This window comes from Embiotoca jacksoni, unplaced genomic scaffold (assembly GCF_022577435.1).
Source record: "Embiotoca jacksoni isolate LCO1_2020_lvr unplaced genomic scaffold, fEmbJac1.0.p SCAF_5, whole genome shotgun sequence".
In the NCBI taxonomy this organism is placed as follows: domain Eukaryota; kingdom Metazoa; phylum Chordata; class Actinopteri; family Embiotocidae; genus Embiotoca; species Embiotoca jacksoni.
Window position 1 is genome coordinate 12,460,300 of NW_027185403.1, and position 17,061 is coordinate 12,477,360.

The 17,061-nt window shown below is 41.5% G+C and overlaps 1 protein-coding gene across 1 annotated transcript; it reads left to right on the forward strand.

Annotated features, from left to right (window-relative positions):
- The first annotated feature begins 3,007 nt into the window (after positions 1-3,007).
- Positions 3,008-14,822, forward strand: LOC138211680 (BTB/POZ domain-containing protein KCTD16-like). The gene is made up of 2 exons (XM_069171720.1): positions 3,008-4,650; positions 13,569-14,822. The coding sequence occupies exons 1-2, from the start codon at positions 3,828-3,830 to the stop codon at positions 14,018-14,020; spliced, it is 1,275 nt and encodes a 424-aa protein (XP_069027821.1). The 5' UTR covers positions 3,008-3,827; the 3' UTR covers positions 14,021-14,822.
- The last annotated feature ends 2,239 nt before the right edge of the window (positions 14,823-17,061 follow it).

The following is a 17,061-nucleotide window of genomic DNA, read 5'->3' on the forward strand; positions in this document are numbered from 1 at the left end:
AGACAGACACTACAGTTATAGTACTAATAACATGCAGGCGAAACAGTGGGGCTGAGGCATTTAGCTTCTACCTGCAAAATTTGAAGTAGCCTCAGCTTTTGTTGGATCATAGACAACCAACTATTCAGATAATATAGGTCTTAAGCACTGCTGGGTCTCCTACTACTGACAAAACACCATTATATTCTGTATCATGTGATGTCCCAGTAAAGAAAGACAGTTTATAATATAGGGATTAAAGGGCTGTTATAGCCGACAGAGTTGTTTCATCTGGATGTAAATGTGAACACAATAACTATTTATGTTATATTCTAGTGCTTATTTGTATGCACACACAGGCATGATGCAACAGTGTTGACTGGCGTCTTGGTGTAAATGCAATGCATACAATAGCTTGCACTGCAATTTAGACATCACTGCAATGTAAGTTTACATTAAATGTTAGTCTAAAGAATAAATGCTTATTAGATGAATTTGAAGTGAATAACAAATATTTTTTATACAGATTCCTTGTTCATTTACTTAGTGTACTGCCCTCTAGGGGCTCAAGAGGACAGTCAATGTCAATGAAGAGCTGCATCATATATAATTATTTACTATAGGCTGTAATCAATTGGTGACTTCTTACCTTATAATATTAGGAAAGATTATAACTCAAAAGCTCATTTTCAATAGAAAGGAAAACATGGCTTTATTCATGGAGAAAATATGTGAAAGCAATTTTAGTTTTATAAAAAAATAAATAAAACTCAAAATGCATTTCTTTTCCCCAAAACATGCCACTTCACACTTCTGCCTCTTTTATCTGCAAATTTGAGTGAATGAAAAGTTAGTGAGAGAGGAGGAAATATAGGGCAAGGCAGACAATATGTGCATGGGGATAATAACTCCGCAGAGAGATTTGGATCTGGATTCTTTGTTACTTTCTAGGCTTTAAAACAATTACCCACAAGACAGACATTCACTGATGACAGACGTGTAAAGTCATCATTGAATATTCATCAGAATACACTGTACATGTTTGTTGAAGTTTAGGAATTGATTTTAAACCATTTCTCATTTAAAAGAGTTATTTTGTTTATGCAATGAGTCGACCTGCATCAAAATGTCTTCAAGACACTCCACAGATTGTGAAGCAAGCACTTGCAAAACCCACAATTTAATGTTACAGCACATACAGATTTTTTTACTTCATGCCCAGCTGGGAGCCATATTGTCTTACATTATTCATGCTGAAGTTGCATGAAATTTAACCCCTTCCGAAAGATAGAATCTAACCTGGGAGTTATGCATGAATGGGAAATAAAGTGAAGACAGGAGGCAGGGAAAGTGGCTCTAATGGGAGGATGAGTGAGATGACTAAGAACAGGTTTTATGGCACATGTGGGGAGAGAATCATCCCCAAGCAAATTTTGGAGAATCAACTTAAAGTCACACCTTCACACAAGCTTATAACCCCAGATATTCGTTTGTATATGGGAATTTAGAAACAAACGAGAATAAAACACAACTAATGATGCTATTCTTTATCAGTGGTGTTTACTTCAAAATTAAGGTCACATGATCCCAGAAAACATTACAATATAATTTATAATGTAAGCAGCAAAACCTCACATCAGAGAAAAAAGAGATCAGTATTCTCACTGTAGCTCTAAATCCCCACTGTTTGAATCCCACTCAGCCCCCCGTGGCTGCTTAGCAACCCCTCTCCAGCACAATATACTCTGAATTAACAGGGTAAAGCGTGACCGCTGCCTCTTCAAAACCACAAGTCAAGGGTGCTCTCCTATCATTAACGCCTTCTCTCTGCACCGCAGCGGTAAAAGCCTCCGATTTATTACAACATGGCTTCAAAAGACACACAGACACAAAAAACTGAAACAGGTTGATAAGCAAACAAGAGGTACAAATCAGTGTGGAACGTAGACAGGTGTTAGTGCCAGTGGTTTCAGGTGATGTTAGCAGTAGACTTAAGGAATCTGATACTTCATATGGAAAATAAACAGGTCCATAAGTATAAAAGTAGTTGCCCAGATTCAGGTGATCTTGAACACAGGAATGCATATTTCTATGTTGCTCCCACGTACTGTGTATCTTGTGTCATACACTTTATATACAACACTTGTGACCCACATAAAACTGCACATAGATGATGACATGTACTGTCAAAACTTGACTCCAGCCCTGCATCTCATTTCATCCAAACTGGATTTTTGGTTGCACACTATTTGGCTTCACTGACTCTATGACAAATTCACTGAGCAGGCCTTGAGCAATAATATACAAGTCCCAGACCCTTTCCCCCCTGCTTCTCTAATGCAGAATGAAATGACTCAGTAATAAGGGTTTGTCCTACTGAGTTCCCCCCCCCCCCCCCCCCCCCCCCCCAATGAAACTGCTGGGAAAACTGCAAAGGAACATACACTTAATGGAAAATGTATTAACCAAATGGACCTCATATTGCTGTATCTTGTTCAATTAGCTCACTGAAAAACATGTTATTAATCAATGCATTATTTATGTTTTAATATCAGTTTATATGAGAGTGCATGCTGCATTAAGCAGCAGTGATTTTGGAGTTGGCTGAGATCTGTCCGTGGTGCTGAAATAAGAATCCACTTGGTCAAATCGATGATGAACAGATCAATTTTCATATCAAATCATTGTGTTCTGGATGCAGAAGTGACACTGGGTACCCAAAGGTTCAATGAGATGCAGAAGAGTGCAACTGACATCTTTATGTTTCTTTACTTTGTTGATTTTTAAGTATGATGCTGGACCGAAAGGCAGTTAAGAGCAGTAACGTGTTTAGATCACCAGCTCTGTTCACGTGTAGTTGTCACAGCCGATGAGTTTTTGAGCAAGACGCTGGCACCTACAACCCCTCACCCGTCTCTCGGGATAAGCGCGTCAGCTAAAAGCGTTACATGTAAATGCGAAAGCCCCTCTGAAGACTCAGAAGAAGGGATTAAAATCCGCAACGCTGGGATGTTAAAACTGCATTAGACCTGAATCCCCACCGCCAGCTGCACATCGCCCGTGGCCAGATCAGAATTTCGCGAAAAACTGCACACATGCACCCCCATCAGCCCGTTTTATGTCGATCGACTGAAAATGTCATTTTCCTTTAAGATGATGTAAGACATTACTTCGCGGGACGATTTTTTTTTTTCCCCTCTCTCTTGCACAGCTTCGACCAACATTATCTTAAACCTACTGCCGGTCCAACCGTTTCCGCACTCAGCAGTTTGGAGAGATGGGTACGCACAGGAGTCCCGCTTCCATCCTCCTCTCTGTGAGCCAGACCTTGGAGCGTGTTTCAGTCTCCCAGTAGTCAGGAGCGACGCTGAGCAGGAGAATAATCAGATGCTGATGGCAATTTTTTTTTTGTTTATCTTGGATTTATATAGTTGAACTAGGAGCCAGGCGCAAAAGGGAGAATATTTCCACAGAAAACTTGAGCACAAATGCTTTTATACTTTTTTAATAGTGGGAAATTTCAGAGTGAAGTGAGGATTCAATTTCAGTCACACTGATGACCCATCGCAGTGGATGTGTGTAACATGATGCTGGTTATGATAATCGATTCTGTTAAAAAAGGATGCATTGTGGGCAGGCACATTTACGCATGGGGTTAAAGGATATACTATAGACACACCTTGGGATTGTTTTGTCATGAGACACTGGATGCGAGGACTGCAGCTGGAATCAAGACTATGCTTTGGGTCTAAGTGCATCAGCACCATGGAGCTACACCCCACACCCTGAACTTCTGGGACGTTTGCGCTCCGTGATCGAGACTCGGATTTCGTGCAAGATCGGAAAAAATGGCATTGAGCGAAAACTGCAAAACGCAACCTGCAAAAGAGCAAAGCTTAGTGCAAAACCCTCCATCGGATGTTATTGAGCTAAACGTGGGTGGGCAGGTGTATTACACTCGTCATGGCACGTTAACAAGCTTCCCAAATTCCTTACTTGGGAAGCTGTTCTCTAACAAGAAGGGGTCTTCAAATGACTTGTCCCGGGACTTTAGAGGACGCTATTTTATTGACAGAGATGGCTTTCTGTTCCGGTATGTATTGGATTACCTTAGAGACAAGCAAGTTGTCCTCCCTGACCACTTTCCTGAGAGAGGAAGGTTGAAAAGAGAAGCGGAATACTTCCAGCTACCAGATTTGGCAAAACTTTTGTCATCCGAGGAGTCAAAACTCTTTTCAGATGAATTATACTACAGTGATTTCGACGATGCGTCACAAGGCAGCGACAATAGGTTTTACCCCCCTTACTCTTTGGACAGGAGGTATGGCTATATAACGGTCGCTTTCAAAGGAGTTTGCGCCGCGGGAGGTAGTGAAAGTCAAACTGATGTCAAAGCCAAAAAGTTACCGAGAATCTTCATCAGCAGCAGAATCGGCTTAGCGAAAGAGGTATTTGGAGACGCCCTGAACGAGAACAGGGACTTGGACAGACCACCGGACCGGTACTCCTGCAGGTTTTATCTCAAGTTCAAGCACCTGGAGAGAGCTTTTGACATGCTGTCAGAGTGCGGTTTTCACATTGTGGCCTGCAACTCGTCCCTGGCTGCTTCCCCCATCGGCCATTATGCGGATGACAGGGTCTGGTCCAATTACGCACAGTACATCTTCTACCGTGAGTGAAGATTTATTCCCTCTCTGTACTCTTAGAAGTGATGTGAGTTAAACAGGGGGCTTTCTGTCTTTTAGAAGTACCCCTAATACAAACAACAGCCAAATGCACAAACAAATAACCACAATAAACTAAAGAAAAGAAGAAAAGGAGCAAGTGCCCCTCCCTACCCCATACATGGTAATATACCCATTAGTGTCCATTAGAAAGGCTGTTTTTTTTTTTTTTCATTAAATGGTAAAAGTTTATTTCCCATTCAAAAACTCTTAATTTCCAGGTGACTTGTAGGAAGTGATGGATGTTTGCCCACACCACCAGGAGGCATGGTCTGGTTGCAGCACTATCCTTCCAAAATCTTTGCATCCCTTGAAGGGGACTGACTTCAAACTTGTGTTTTGGGTCTGAGATAAGAGGCAAACTTGCCCACGGGCCCCAGGAGAGTTGAGTCACAATGCAGCTGCACTTCAAGTACACATGCATCATGCGTAAACACGGCTGCTCACATTCTGCCAGGTTATGAATAATATAGCACCAGTGGACAACAAAGAAAATCACATGAATGCTGCTCCATTCTCTTGTTTTTTACTCAGAGACAAAATTAGTTCATCAGCAAATAACTTAATTAGCTGCAAATATGTCTCATTCCTTTTCAGAGGTAGGAATTGGGCCATATGGCCAATTAAAAAGCAAGTGTTCATTATTCTGAATGGCTCCCTTTAGGAGAGCTGAAGAAAACCCAGTTGGTGGGTCAAGGTTGGAGGTGCAAGAGGGTGGATTGTAGGAAGACATGACATATGGTTTGCTAATGATTTACCTGTTGTTAATATGGGGGTAATTATTAGAGACGGGTATTCCTTGACCTGAAAAACATCCAGCCAGACAGGATTTTCCAGAGTCATTCAACGTTCTGGAGTACAGCATGTGGTGCAGGTGTTCACTCCCTTCCCCATTAACAGACACCGCCCGAGGACAAAGTCATGGGACAGGAGGAGGAGGATGAGATGGAGGGAAGAGACTGTGGAGAGAAACTGCAGGAAGTACAGCACGAGAGGAAAGAAGCTGCAGAGTAGGAATAGCACAGAGAGGAAAGGAAAAGAGGGAGGAAAGCTAAAAGGAAGTAAAGAAGGCAAGCAGATGGAGCATAGAGCATCTGAGCAGGAGGGATGAGGGAGTAAAAGTTGCATGAGACCTGGCCATGGGGAGAAAGAACTGAGGCAGAAAGAAGTGAGAGGGAGCGGGAGCAAAAATAGATTAAAGTAAGGATCAGACAGGAAAGTTCATCGAGTACGAGGGTGTGGAGAGGAAATTTTTTTTTTCTCGGTGGTGAGACACGGAAGCAGAGGGAGAGAGTGGGTTTCCATTAAAACAGAGCAGACAAGGTGAGGGTGGAAGGAAACACACATATATCGCAAGCATGAGGAGACAGAGGCATAAAGTCAGGATGATGGATCGACGCATCAAAGGCAGACAGGCGTGAGAGCCCTTGCTTCACAGGAGCACAGCAGCCCACATCCACTTTCAAAACTAATACTGTAACCTGATTCTGAATGTGGGACAGTGGCTGGCCTAAGGCAGGTAGTCCTAAACTAAGAATGCATGTAGACAAGTGCACCTTAGGGGTGCATGAAACAGATGTGCTTTATTGTTGTTTGTCGTTTTCAGCAGAAAATTTCATTGCTCTCTTTTCAGCCCCCTCCCCATTAGAAAGGCTCATATGGAGTGAAAACGCAAAGAGGGAGGCTGGGTTTGTTGGGTGTGTGAAAAGAGCAATCCAGCGCAGTAAAAAAAAACGGAGAGACTTTCACCCAGCCTGTCAGTTCCTCAGCGTCATCAATGATGCTCTTTTCTTTAAAGGCATCAGTTGTTTTCTAAAGCTCCACTGACTGTCACCAGTGTGGACTACAGTTTCTGAAATCTCCACAGTAGATATTTCAAATTTTTCCTGATGTGGACCAACTCTCATAGGACTCATTCCCTCGTCACTGAGACCTTCTCTACTCTCAATTATTGTCACCCTCTCCTGCTCTGGAGAATATACGCTGCTGTTTTCTCTGCAGACTAAAACATATGATACTTCAGCCAAAGGGAAGCCTCAGGAGGCCACAGTGTCAGAGCATTCATCATGAACAACAGCTTTTAAAACCTGATGGCTATGATGAATTCACATTTCATCAGGTAGCCTATGATTTGTTCATCTTTTGAATAAACAACTGTACTCATGAGAAGCACATTTCAGAGAGAACATGACTGAGATCAGTAGTTGATTTGGTCAGAAGATCCAGAGTATCAGTTCAACAGCTACCATCTTGCATTGCATGATAGTCATGATAAGACAAGAGTTAATAGAAGTCACAATTATGAAAAATGAAATAGTAAATTTAAGACAAAGCTATGAGATTCAAAAGTCAAAATTATGAAAAACATGAATTGCTGCCTCGCAGTTGTTATGTCTTCGCCAACAAGTAACTTGCAGTTCATGTCCATGTCTGTCCAGACTGTCCATATAACATGTAGTGCAAACTTTGAAGGAATTTGGCCAATAAAGCTGAATCTGGTAGAAAACCAAGTTGTTGCCATGACAGTAGACAAAGACGCAAAAATGTATGTTGTTGTAAAGAAGTTACAAATTCTAAAACATGGTGCATCAACCACATCTTCAATCTGACAGCACATTAAAATCTAATCAGTCGCCACAATTTAAAGGTGATCAGTTTCACTACTTCACTATCAGACCAAATGTGAAATATGGTCACAATCGTCGCTTCTGTTCCTGAGTAATGGTGTTGAATAGTGGCTAGAAAAGGGTTTTTGAAGAACGTTAAGATGACAGTGAAGCTGACCTTTGACCTCACCACTAAATCATTTTATCTTATTAGACATTTGTGTGAAAGTTTGTCATAATGAATTTATACATTTTTGAATTATAGCCACAACTGTGTTATTGAGGTCACAGTGACCTTTGACCATGAAAAATCTAATCAGTTCATCATTGAGTCCAAGTGAACCAAATCCCTTCAGGCGTTCCTGAAATATTAAGTTGACGAGCATGGGACTGATCTCAGGTCACAGTGAGCCTGACCTTTGACCTTTGACCATCACAATCTTTTCAGTTCATCCTTGTGTACTGCACGTGAAGAAATTACCTTACAGTGTTCTTGAGATATTACGTTCCCAAGCCTGGGAAAAACGGTTCGATTGTCAGACGCTTAAAAAGTCAAACTTATGAGATTAGTTGGTAAAATGTTTAGGAAAAGAATATAAAAGATGAAATAGTGAGTCAAAATTTGCAGTCGCCTGCTTTGTGGATGGATAATTTTAACTTGGACCTTAACTGTCAGAAGTGGCCTTGTTGAAGTGATCCTGTCAGGTTATTTGTGAAGCAGAAATGTAGGTTGGTTAGCATGATAGGGATGTTTAACTTCTGGATTGGCAGTTACAACATTATTGCTGTAGTGATGTACAACTCTCACCTCTCAGCTGTCGTTTGGGGCCGGTCTCCTTATTGCTAATTATCTCTGGGGAAAGAGGAGCGTGTTGGATAATTAAAAAGCAATCTGTGATCCCAAAATATTTCCTCGTCTCCAGCCATCCACCGAGAGATGAATTGCAGCCTATTTTAAAGATAATTTGAAGCCTATTTTACAAGAGAAGAACTTTCAGTCAAATCATTGATGAAAACCCGCCGTCATATTGGACATAATAGCTTCATAACCTGCTTTGACTTTTCTGCCTCCACATCACGGTAGCAGAGCAAATCATCATTGAACAGTGGCACTGGTAACATCAGAGACAGTTTCATCTTCCTCCCTCTGAAAGACCTAGTGCCTCGGAGACATGCACAGTGAAGATGGAGAATGATTATACTTGCCAGGTGAACTCTGTTAATATAACTGTGCAGTCTTCATTTGGGCTATTGAAAGAGATGATGTGTGGCCATAATGACTCCTGAACAATGACCACAAAGCAGCAGGGAGAGACAGGGAAAGTAATCAATTGCTTGGGTGTAATAGAGGCATAGATTGGCCATCCCTGAGCTCCCACAGAGCTTGGTTGGAGCCTGGATGGATTGGCAATGCCTCCAAGAGATGGATGGTGGTCCCATGAATAACTCTTATACGTCCAAAAGAGCACCTTGGCAGAAAAATGGTAAGAAGTAAGGCAAGGTGTATGTGCTTGTGCTATTTTCTTTTCTTGCATAACCTCGCGCTCCTCATTAGTTCAAGAAGACAATCTAGTCCACCTCTAAAGTAAATATGGGTTTATTGAGAAGCTGCAGATTCAAAAGGAAAATCTAGTTTTTGAAATCAATCATTCTTTGAAGCAACTTGTTTTGGATCATTGTTGCGTGTTCTCTAAATCTTACTACAAGCTTTTGTAATGATTTCTAGGCAGCCATTGGTTTCACTTAATTTCATTATAGAACGTTCAACTTACAGAGAGTTAGAACAAAATTGAAAGAGACCTGTTATAATGAATGATGATTAAAAAAAACCCATTATTTTAGAAATAAACTAATTCACAACAAATGTCTCTCACTGTCTGCACTTGTTCATTGATTGTCTTATGTGTTTCCTGACAGTATACTGGATTCCTGCTGACTCACAAATGATGATGCAGTTTTGACAAATAAGCACCTCCAACCTTGTCCCACCAACTGGGTTTTCTTCAGCTCGCTAAAGGGAGCCATTCAGAATAATGAAAACTGTGCTTTTTAATTGGCCATATGGCCCAACTCCTCCTTCTGAAAAGGAATGAGCCATATTTGCAGCTAATTAAGTTATTTACTGATGAACTAACTTCCTTGTCTGTGAGTAAAAAAGCAAGAGAATGGAAACTGAAGGTAACACGTGGATCCAAACATAAAACAACCCAAACCTTCACATGTCCCTTTAAAAGAAGAGATAAACTTGGATCCGCGTTAATGGAGTTGTTATTTTTGTCCCTGGTTCTGCTATTTCTGCACAGCTCTTTCTGTCTGACATCTAACAACCTTAATGATCCCTCCAGAGACACTTAATGGCCACTTGGATGTGAAACTCTTCACATTATAGGCAGGACTGAATGTTTCCTGATGACAGGGGGATCCCCTGTGCTGGCATGCAGGAAGAGACCTTTGTGAATTAGTGGCTGCTTTGTTTGTTTTTTAGGGTGCATGGCAGCAGTTTCTCTCTATATATGATTGAGTTGATGAACTTTTTCTCAAAGAACTAAAGGAGGATGTGATGCTTGAAGTCAATGTTACATGCACTTTTTTAGATGTCACTCTTTGACTGAAACCAGCTCGATAGGAAGAGGGACCAGAGCTGCAGTCTTTTTTCCTCCGTTCTCTTGAGGCGTTGTTTGGGCAATGACAAGAGCTCTGCAAATACCTTCTCGCTTTCTCACAGCCTCATCTTGCTTTATCGGTGCCTGTGCAGAGCACAGGATGCGGCTCTGGGTCAAGGGACAAGCCTGCAGGGAGCAGCTGATATAGACATTTCAATCTGCCTATGTTGCTTGTTCATCTCCCTGTCAGGGAGACACTCAGCGGACAGCCACCCTCTGACTCGGGAGGGGACAGCACCCGCTTGTCATTAACAATCAGCCAGTGAAGCTGTCACTCGCCTCATGGAGAGCAGATAATGCGGGTCAAGGCAGTCTATGAGAAACTATAAGACATGCTCAGTGCCCTTGAATTAGGTCGTGTAATGCTGTTTGGGACTCCACGGGTTGCCGTGACTTATTTGTCACCAGCTCTCTCTAATCACTGCTCTTGATGAGAGTTGCTTCAGGAGTGAAGGCTGGCTGGGTGGAGGTAATTATTATTGACAAATTCAAATGTATGCGGATATTAAAGCCATTATTATACCTGGCAAGAAGATGGCTGTATCCTTAAGTTGGCCTGGACACAAACTGCTGAAGTGATAGTTTTGCAGCAAATAAGACTATCTTGGTGGAATGGATTTCCCACTCCCTGTAAAGGACGGTCACTGCCTTTGCAAGACAAGCCTTTTTTCTGCTGCAAGGACACGCTGGCCTAATTTGTGAGCTAACAAGCATGTAAACTACACTCTTCCTGAGGCAGTGGAAGAGTAAAAAATATTTATGCAACTGGATATGGGCGCTGACGAATATAAGAGTGTGTCTTAGATCAGAACGTCTCCACCTAAATGAGCTTTACTCCCGGACTGGCAGCATGAATATGTATATTTAACCTGCAAGCGCACATTATACTCAATGGCTTTTTTTCTCCAAACTCATTACAGCTAATTCTCTGTATTTTATTCATTTCACAACCAAAGCCTTGGCCAGAAAATTGTATTGTACAAGAGCAACTAAAGCACTTCAACATCCAACTGTAAATCACACAGATCGGTTTCACAGGGTTGTGCACTGTTTGAAATAACAGACAGTAATGAAAGTGAATAAAGCAGACATGTTTACTACAGAAATTCAGTCTTTAAGTGGTTTCTTTTTTTTTTTTCAAGTATGATAGCCTGGATGTCAAATGCAGTTTTGTGTTCAAAACATATTTTCTCCCATTTATATTGAGGGCACAGTTCACATCACCGCTGAGATTCAAATTTCAGAAGTAGACAGCTTTTGGTCAGTCAAGTCTGACTATGAAATAAATTGTGTTATGGCCTCCTGGTTATGTGCTTATGCGTCTGTCTTCTTCCTATTTATGCATTTTTTTTTGCCTTGCAACTTTGAGCACATGATTGTGCCTCTTTCAGATGACATGACAGAAGCATGGTGCTGCTCTGCCATTAAAGCTTTCATCATCAGAGACCCTTGATGAGTCAGTTTTGGAGCAGGGATGAAAACACACCCACTAATGTCTGGCAGGAAACCCACTGACATTTTGCATTTGGGTTTGTCAGAGAACTCTGCCTTCAGTCCCCATCATGTCCTACTTTTCTGCCATTTAAAACCTTGCTGTTTTAATCTAATATACAGGCAGTTGACTCTTCATGAACTGACTTCTCTGCGGCATGAGGACAAACATCCCAGCTTTCATTAGACGTGGAGAGCAGTTTGAGGATACCCCGTGTGACGCCTGCATGCCTCCGCGCTCTGTGCAGAACTCGACTCCCTCTCTCTGTGTTATTTATGAGAAGTGCACACACAGGCCGAGTCTGCTCTGAGGACCAGCCCCAGTCTTTTAATGTGGTCGGAATATGATCTCTTAGACAGGCTGTATGGATCTGAGAAAAGCACATTACAATCAATGGCTTCCCTGAAAAGATACCAGTGTATCATCCCCACCCACTTGTTTAAATGTACCCGAGAATGACTGTGTCCTGACAAGGCCTTTAGTCATTTCCTGTCAGCTCTGAAGAGGACATCAAAGTTTGCCACTTTACCATAGATTTGTTTTTGCATTTGAGGTTATGTGGCGTCAGTTACTTCCTTGTCCACACTTCCATTACAATAAATTGTTTCAGAAAACAAAATGAAATCCCAGGGGCTTCTCGGCCTTAGTACAATTCATTCTCCTGCATGGCCTGAAAATTTTATGTTGCTATTATTGGGTGTTGGCTTGTTTCCTAAACCGGTTGCCCCTCTGGACTACAGCATCCATCCATTTCGAAACAATGCTCAGCCTCCTCCTCTGGATCCTCCTCGTTTAAAGTGCCTGCATCCATTTGCCTGGTGCTGCTCATCTGCTGGATTCAGCGACATTCATTTTCTGTGGGGGGAAATTGGTGTGCTGATTGGCCTCTTTACTCATGGATTAGCCATTAAAAAGCTGTTAGCGACTCTCTCACTATCAGCTCAATGCAATCATCGCACCAGAGATAAGGTCATTATTACAGTCTGCGCAGAGAGGTTAAAATCCCCCTTGAACTCTGTTCCGTTTAAATTGGTGCATGTATTGAAAGGAGGTAATGGACAAATTATGGCTTCCTCTGAGATATCATTGCTATTGAGTCTGTATCATCACACTGGAAAAAGCCATTAGGAGGTTTCTGGAGTCTGCTTCTATGAGTTTATTCTCCATATACTGCTGTTTACATACAGAGAGCACAGCAGTTTTCAGCATTGTACGTTTCTGCCTCCGTTTGTAGATCTAAGTGAAACCATAGTTCACAGTTATTTTTGGAAATGAAAGCCAGCTCCAGTGTTTACTGTCTTTACTCGAACACTTCACAAGCCAGCGGGCAGCACTGTGTACAGTAGGAGGATGTGAAATGAGACAAGAATAAGGTACAGGAAGAGCGATAAAGACTACGAAAATCTCTCACTAGTATACCTGCTCCTGCTCATCCAGACTGCATGACAGGAGATCAGGACACCTGCAAGGTCGGTAGATGCGTCAGTTCACTGCATTGCCACTGACCTGACTGTCTGACCAGCCAAGATAGATTATACTTTGTGTTCACCTGTATTTTATACCTTTGTTGCCTCCCCAATGGTATAAAGCATACTCCCTGACTTATTTGACTGAGTGATCTGAAAACACAAAAATAATACACTACCTTCTTGGTGGCCAGGTTACAGTTCTACTAAGAAACTGCAACGGCAAAGCAGATTGCTTTGGCTCCGAGACAAGCTTTGCCTTGGGAAATGGGAAAGGTCTTTTAGGGAGCTGTACTGAGCTTCGCTGAGCTCTGGGGTTCTTCTTATCAGAGGAAGCAATATGCACAGCCCACCAGCTCTTTGAGATTCAGCAATTAAATGTCAAAGCCAATAACTCACATGTTCTTACAGCTGTACCCCCTAAATATCCCCACACACTCATCTGATATTCGCTTAAAGATATTTGTATAACATTGAAACTGCTGTGTTGGCATTTGCTTGATCACTACAACTGTTTCTTTTGATTATTGCTGGAATCTTTCACTATAAATGGCAACAGTGGTTTTCTGCATGAAGGTGGATGTTGCTGCATGTGGTCCCAACAACTGACAAATATATTTTTGTGTGTTTTTCTTCAGGTGGCCCCTCTCGGTGGTCGTCCTCTCACTGTGATTGCTGCTGCAAGAGCCACAAGAGCGAGCGTGAAGGAGAGAGTGGCACTTCCTTCAACGACCTCTCCACTTCCTGCTCTGAGACCCAGTCGGAGGCGAGTTCCCCTCAAGGAACTGTGGTCCGTGCCCCCGTGAGCCGGCAGTCAAACATCCAGACGCTAGACCGCCCCATGCCCAAAGGAGCGATTCACATGATGCAGCACGCAGAGATGCGCCGCAAGACGGAAATGCTCCGCGTGAGAACCTTTGCGGTCAGGGAGCGAGAGGCTGCAAAGAGGAAAGCAAACAAGGAGAAGATGACTCCAGAGCAGGAGCTGGAGAAATGCATCCAGGACTTCCGGCGCATTAGGATTCCTGATCGCTTTCCGGAGAGGAAGTACATGTGGCAATCAGAGCTCCTGAGAAAGTACCCTCTCTAAATAGGAACGAGTGTGAAGAGGAGAAACAGAAGAAAGAGAGATGGTACTGTAGTATCACGTCACCATCGATGAAGAGTATTAAACTGCATAGGCAGTACACTGCACCCTCTAAGACACATACTGTACTAGAAGAAAAACTAAGGCCACTTACCTGCCAGGATGACTAGAGAAGCACACACAGTTAAAGCAATGTGAGTCATTGATTTGTGAAGTATGCACAGTGTTGTGTATGACATGCACATGTGTTAATCAGGTTACTCCTGTTGGGGCTGACATCACACACGCTGTTCTCAGAGAGCTGAGACCCAGGTGTCCTAAAGGCTATGATATCACTAACAACAAAGCAACCTCAGGGGCAACATCATCTCAGTTCATCAACCTGTCACATACTGTATGTGCAATCGCCCACAATTGCTGTTTTTTTTTTTTTAAATGGATGTACCCAGATGGTGCTGTGAGTTAGCAATGGAATATCACTATACGTCACGGATAACACATATACTTATATTACGCTTCGATAACAGCACTGCATGTCATTTCACCCTTAGCATAATTATGCAATATCAAACAAAAGTTTCAATTCACTGTTTTGTGTGATGGGTAAAAATTCTGTCATGGCTGAAACTTAAATGAGGAAAGCACTGCCTAGATCTGTTTACCATTGTATAACTTTTTGTCTAATGTTGTCATTACGTGTTGGATAGATGATGTCGTGTAGGTAGAGTATATAATGCCAATGGATATCGATCTAATTCTTGATTGTAAATGTGCAAAAAAAGTAAATAAATGCGTTAGAATTGTATTTAATCATAGTGGACTTTCTTTTGACCTTCAAAATGTATCTTTTTCGACCTTTGTTAAACCCCGCCCACAAACAGCGATTATCCATTCATAGTTTGGTAGCCATAACTATAAGTGACACAGCTGTAGGCCGTAGATATACTTTCTTTTTAAACACGAGTTTCTGAAGACAACTGGCTGCATCGCGAAAGCAGCTTTTCACATCTTTGATGTATACTATGACCTCATGTGGCACCACAGCTTGATATCTCAGGAGCACCTTTCGGGAATTTCTTCAAATTTGGTAAAAACTTTCACTTGATCCCAAAGAAAAACTGATTCGAATTTGGTGGTCGGAGGTCAAAGGTTAAGTTCAATATCACGCAATTGAAAATGTATCCTCTAATTATGACAAAACTTCTAACAAATCTCTAATAGGAAAACATAATAAAGTGCAGGCATTTCATACTCAAAAGGTCGAAGGTCAATCTCCCTGCGACATCAGACTTGCAAAAACAGTTTTCTGTCGATTATTCAAGGCCATAAGTCAGGAACAGAAGATGCTATATTTCACATTTGGTTGGATACTGAATTGGTGACACTAATCTTGGATGTCCATGTTAAAACTGTTGTGATTGTTTAGATCTTCTACTGTTGGGTTGAAAATGAGTGTGAAGCATCCACGTTTTAGAATTTTTAGCTTCTTTGGAGCAACCTCTATATTTAAAGTGTCATCTACTGTCATGGCTAAAACTTTCTCTTCTATCAGAATCAACATTTATTGGACAAAATTTCTTCAAAGTCATATGAGTCTAGACAGACATTGATGTAAACTGCAACTTGACTGATTATCAGAGGATTACAACTGTGAGGCAGTAATTCTTATCTGTAAACTTGTTTCAGAATATAAACAAAAAATAAATCTAACCTCTGCCCAGTTAATACAAGTATGAACATCCAAAACAGGGTTGTTAAAATTTGATATTTTCATTTTTCTTATAACACAAAAACAACTAGCTGTACACTACATTACCAGACCAACACCATCTCTTTATGTCTTGGTCTAATAAATAGATCATCAACTGAGGATGCTGCCTTAGCTTTAGCCTTAGTTTGTTAGCATAAGATCTTGTCTACAGCCATCTAATACAGACCCCTTTTACATTCTTCTTATTTTGAAAATTTTTGAAAATCTGCTTCCAACAATAAAGAAATTTGCATTTTCCGCTAACTTCTAAAAATTTTAAAAAGGAAAGGAATTGTCCATGTAATGGTAAAATATTCAAATGTTTCCCCAAATGCAGATGATTTTCATTTTCCAAATACCAAAACTCGACAAAGCTCAAAACAAAACCACATTGCCTTTTATTGGACTCATCACAATCCACCCCACACAAAACTGGCTTTATTTAAGAAGTGAAATCGATCCCTTCCTGCTGACATTTGAATATGTGCCTCATCCTCTTGAGAAGATCTCAAGGAAAGCAGAAGAGAACCATAGCATAGAGAGCACTATTTTTAGCGAACAGATTCCTGAAATGTTCCATCACACGCAATCCGTGAAGAACGAGGCTTGGGGACTGTACCACTGCAACCCCAAAAACAGCTGTGATGATAGATGAAGACCTGCTTCTCTCTAGGGACAGTGAGTGTCCTCCAACACAAGTTCCAAGGAAAAAGCTTTGTTATGGCTCGGTGATTTTACTCTATACACAGAAATGCATATGACAATAACCAGATTAAGTGTGTGGCATACAGAATATTTGTCTGGCACTTCCTCCTTTGTCAGCTAAGGCATAACTGCAAACTGAATCTTAAAATCCTGGTCAAAAAGGACACCAGCTCACATCCGTATGTTACAGAAAATCTAAGGGGTTTAAAGCTTCTACTTTGCTCTATTTAGCTGCTATTTAACAAAGAAGAGATGAGGGTTAGGATGTAAATGGGATTCCAGTAGCTCATAAAAAAAAGAAGCACATTAGATTCTGAATACCCCAGCAAAGAATAAAATAGCAAAAACCTGGGAGCAGACTGTAACATAATGAATTTGTTAGGGATATCATAGCCTCTCTTCCCCTCCTCCACTCTGCACCTGGACCCATATCTCTTGCTCTCAGCCTCCATTTAACAGGAACATAGCATGAAATCTCTCAGTTTGAAATCCAATGCCCCTTTCCCTGTCTTTGAAAACCAGATCCGCTCTGGATGACATTTCGCCATTCACAATCTGAATCCCTAATACCTCGATGGAAAATCAATGA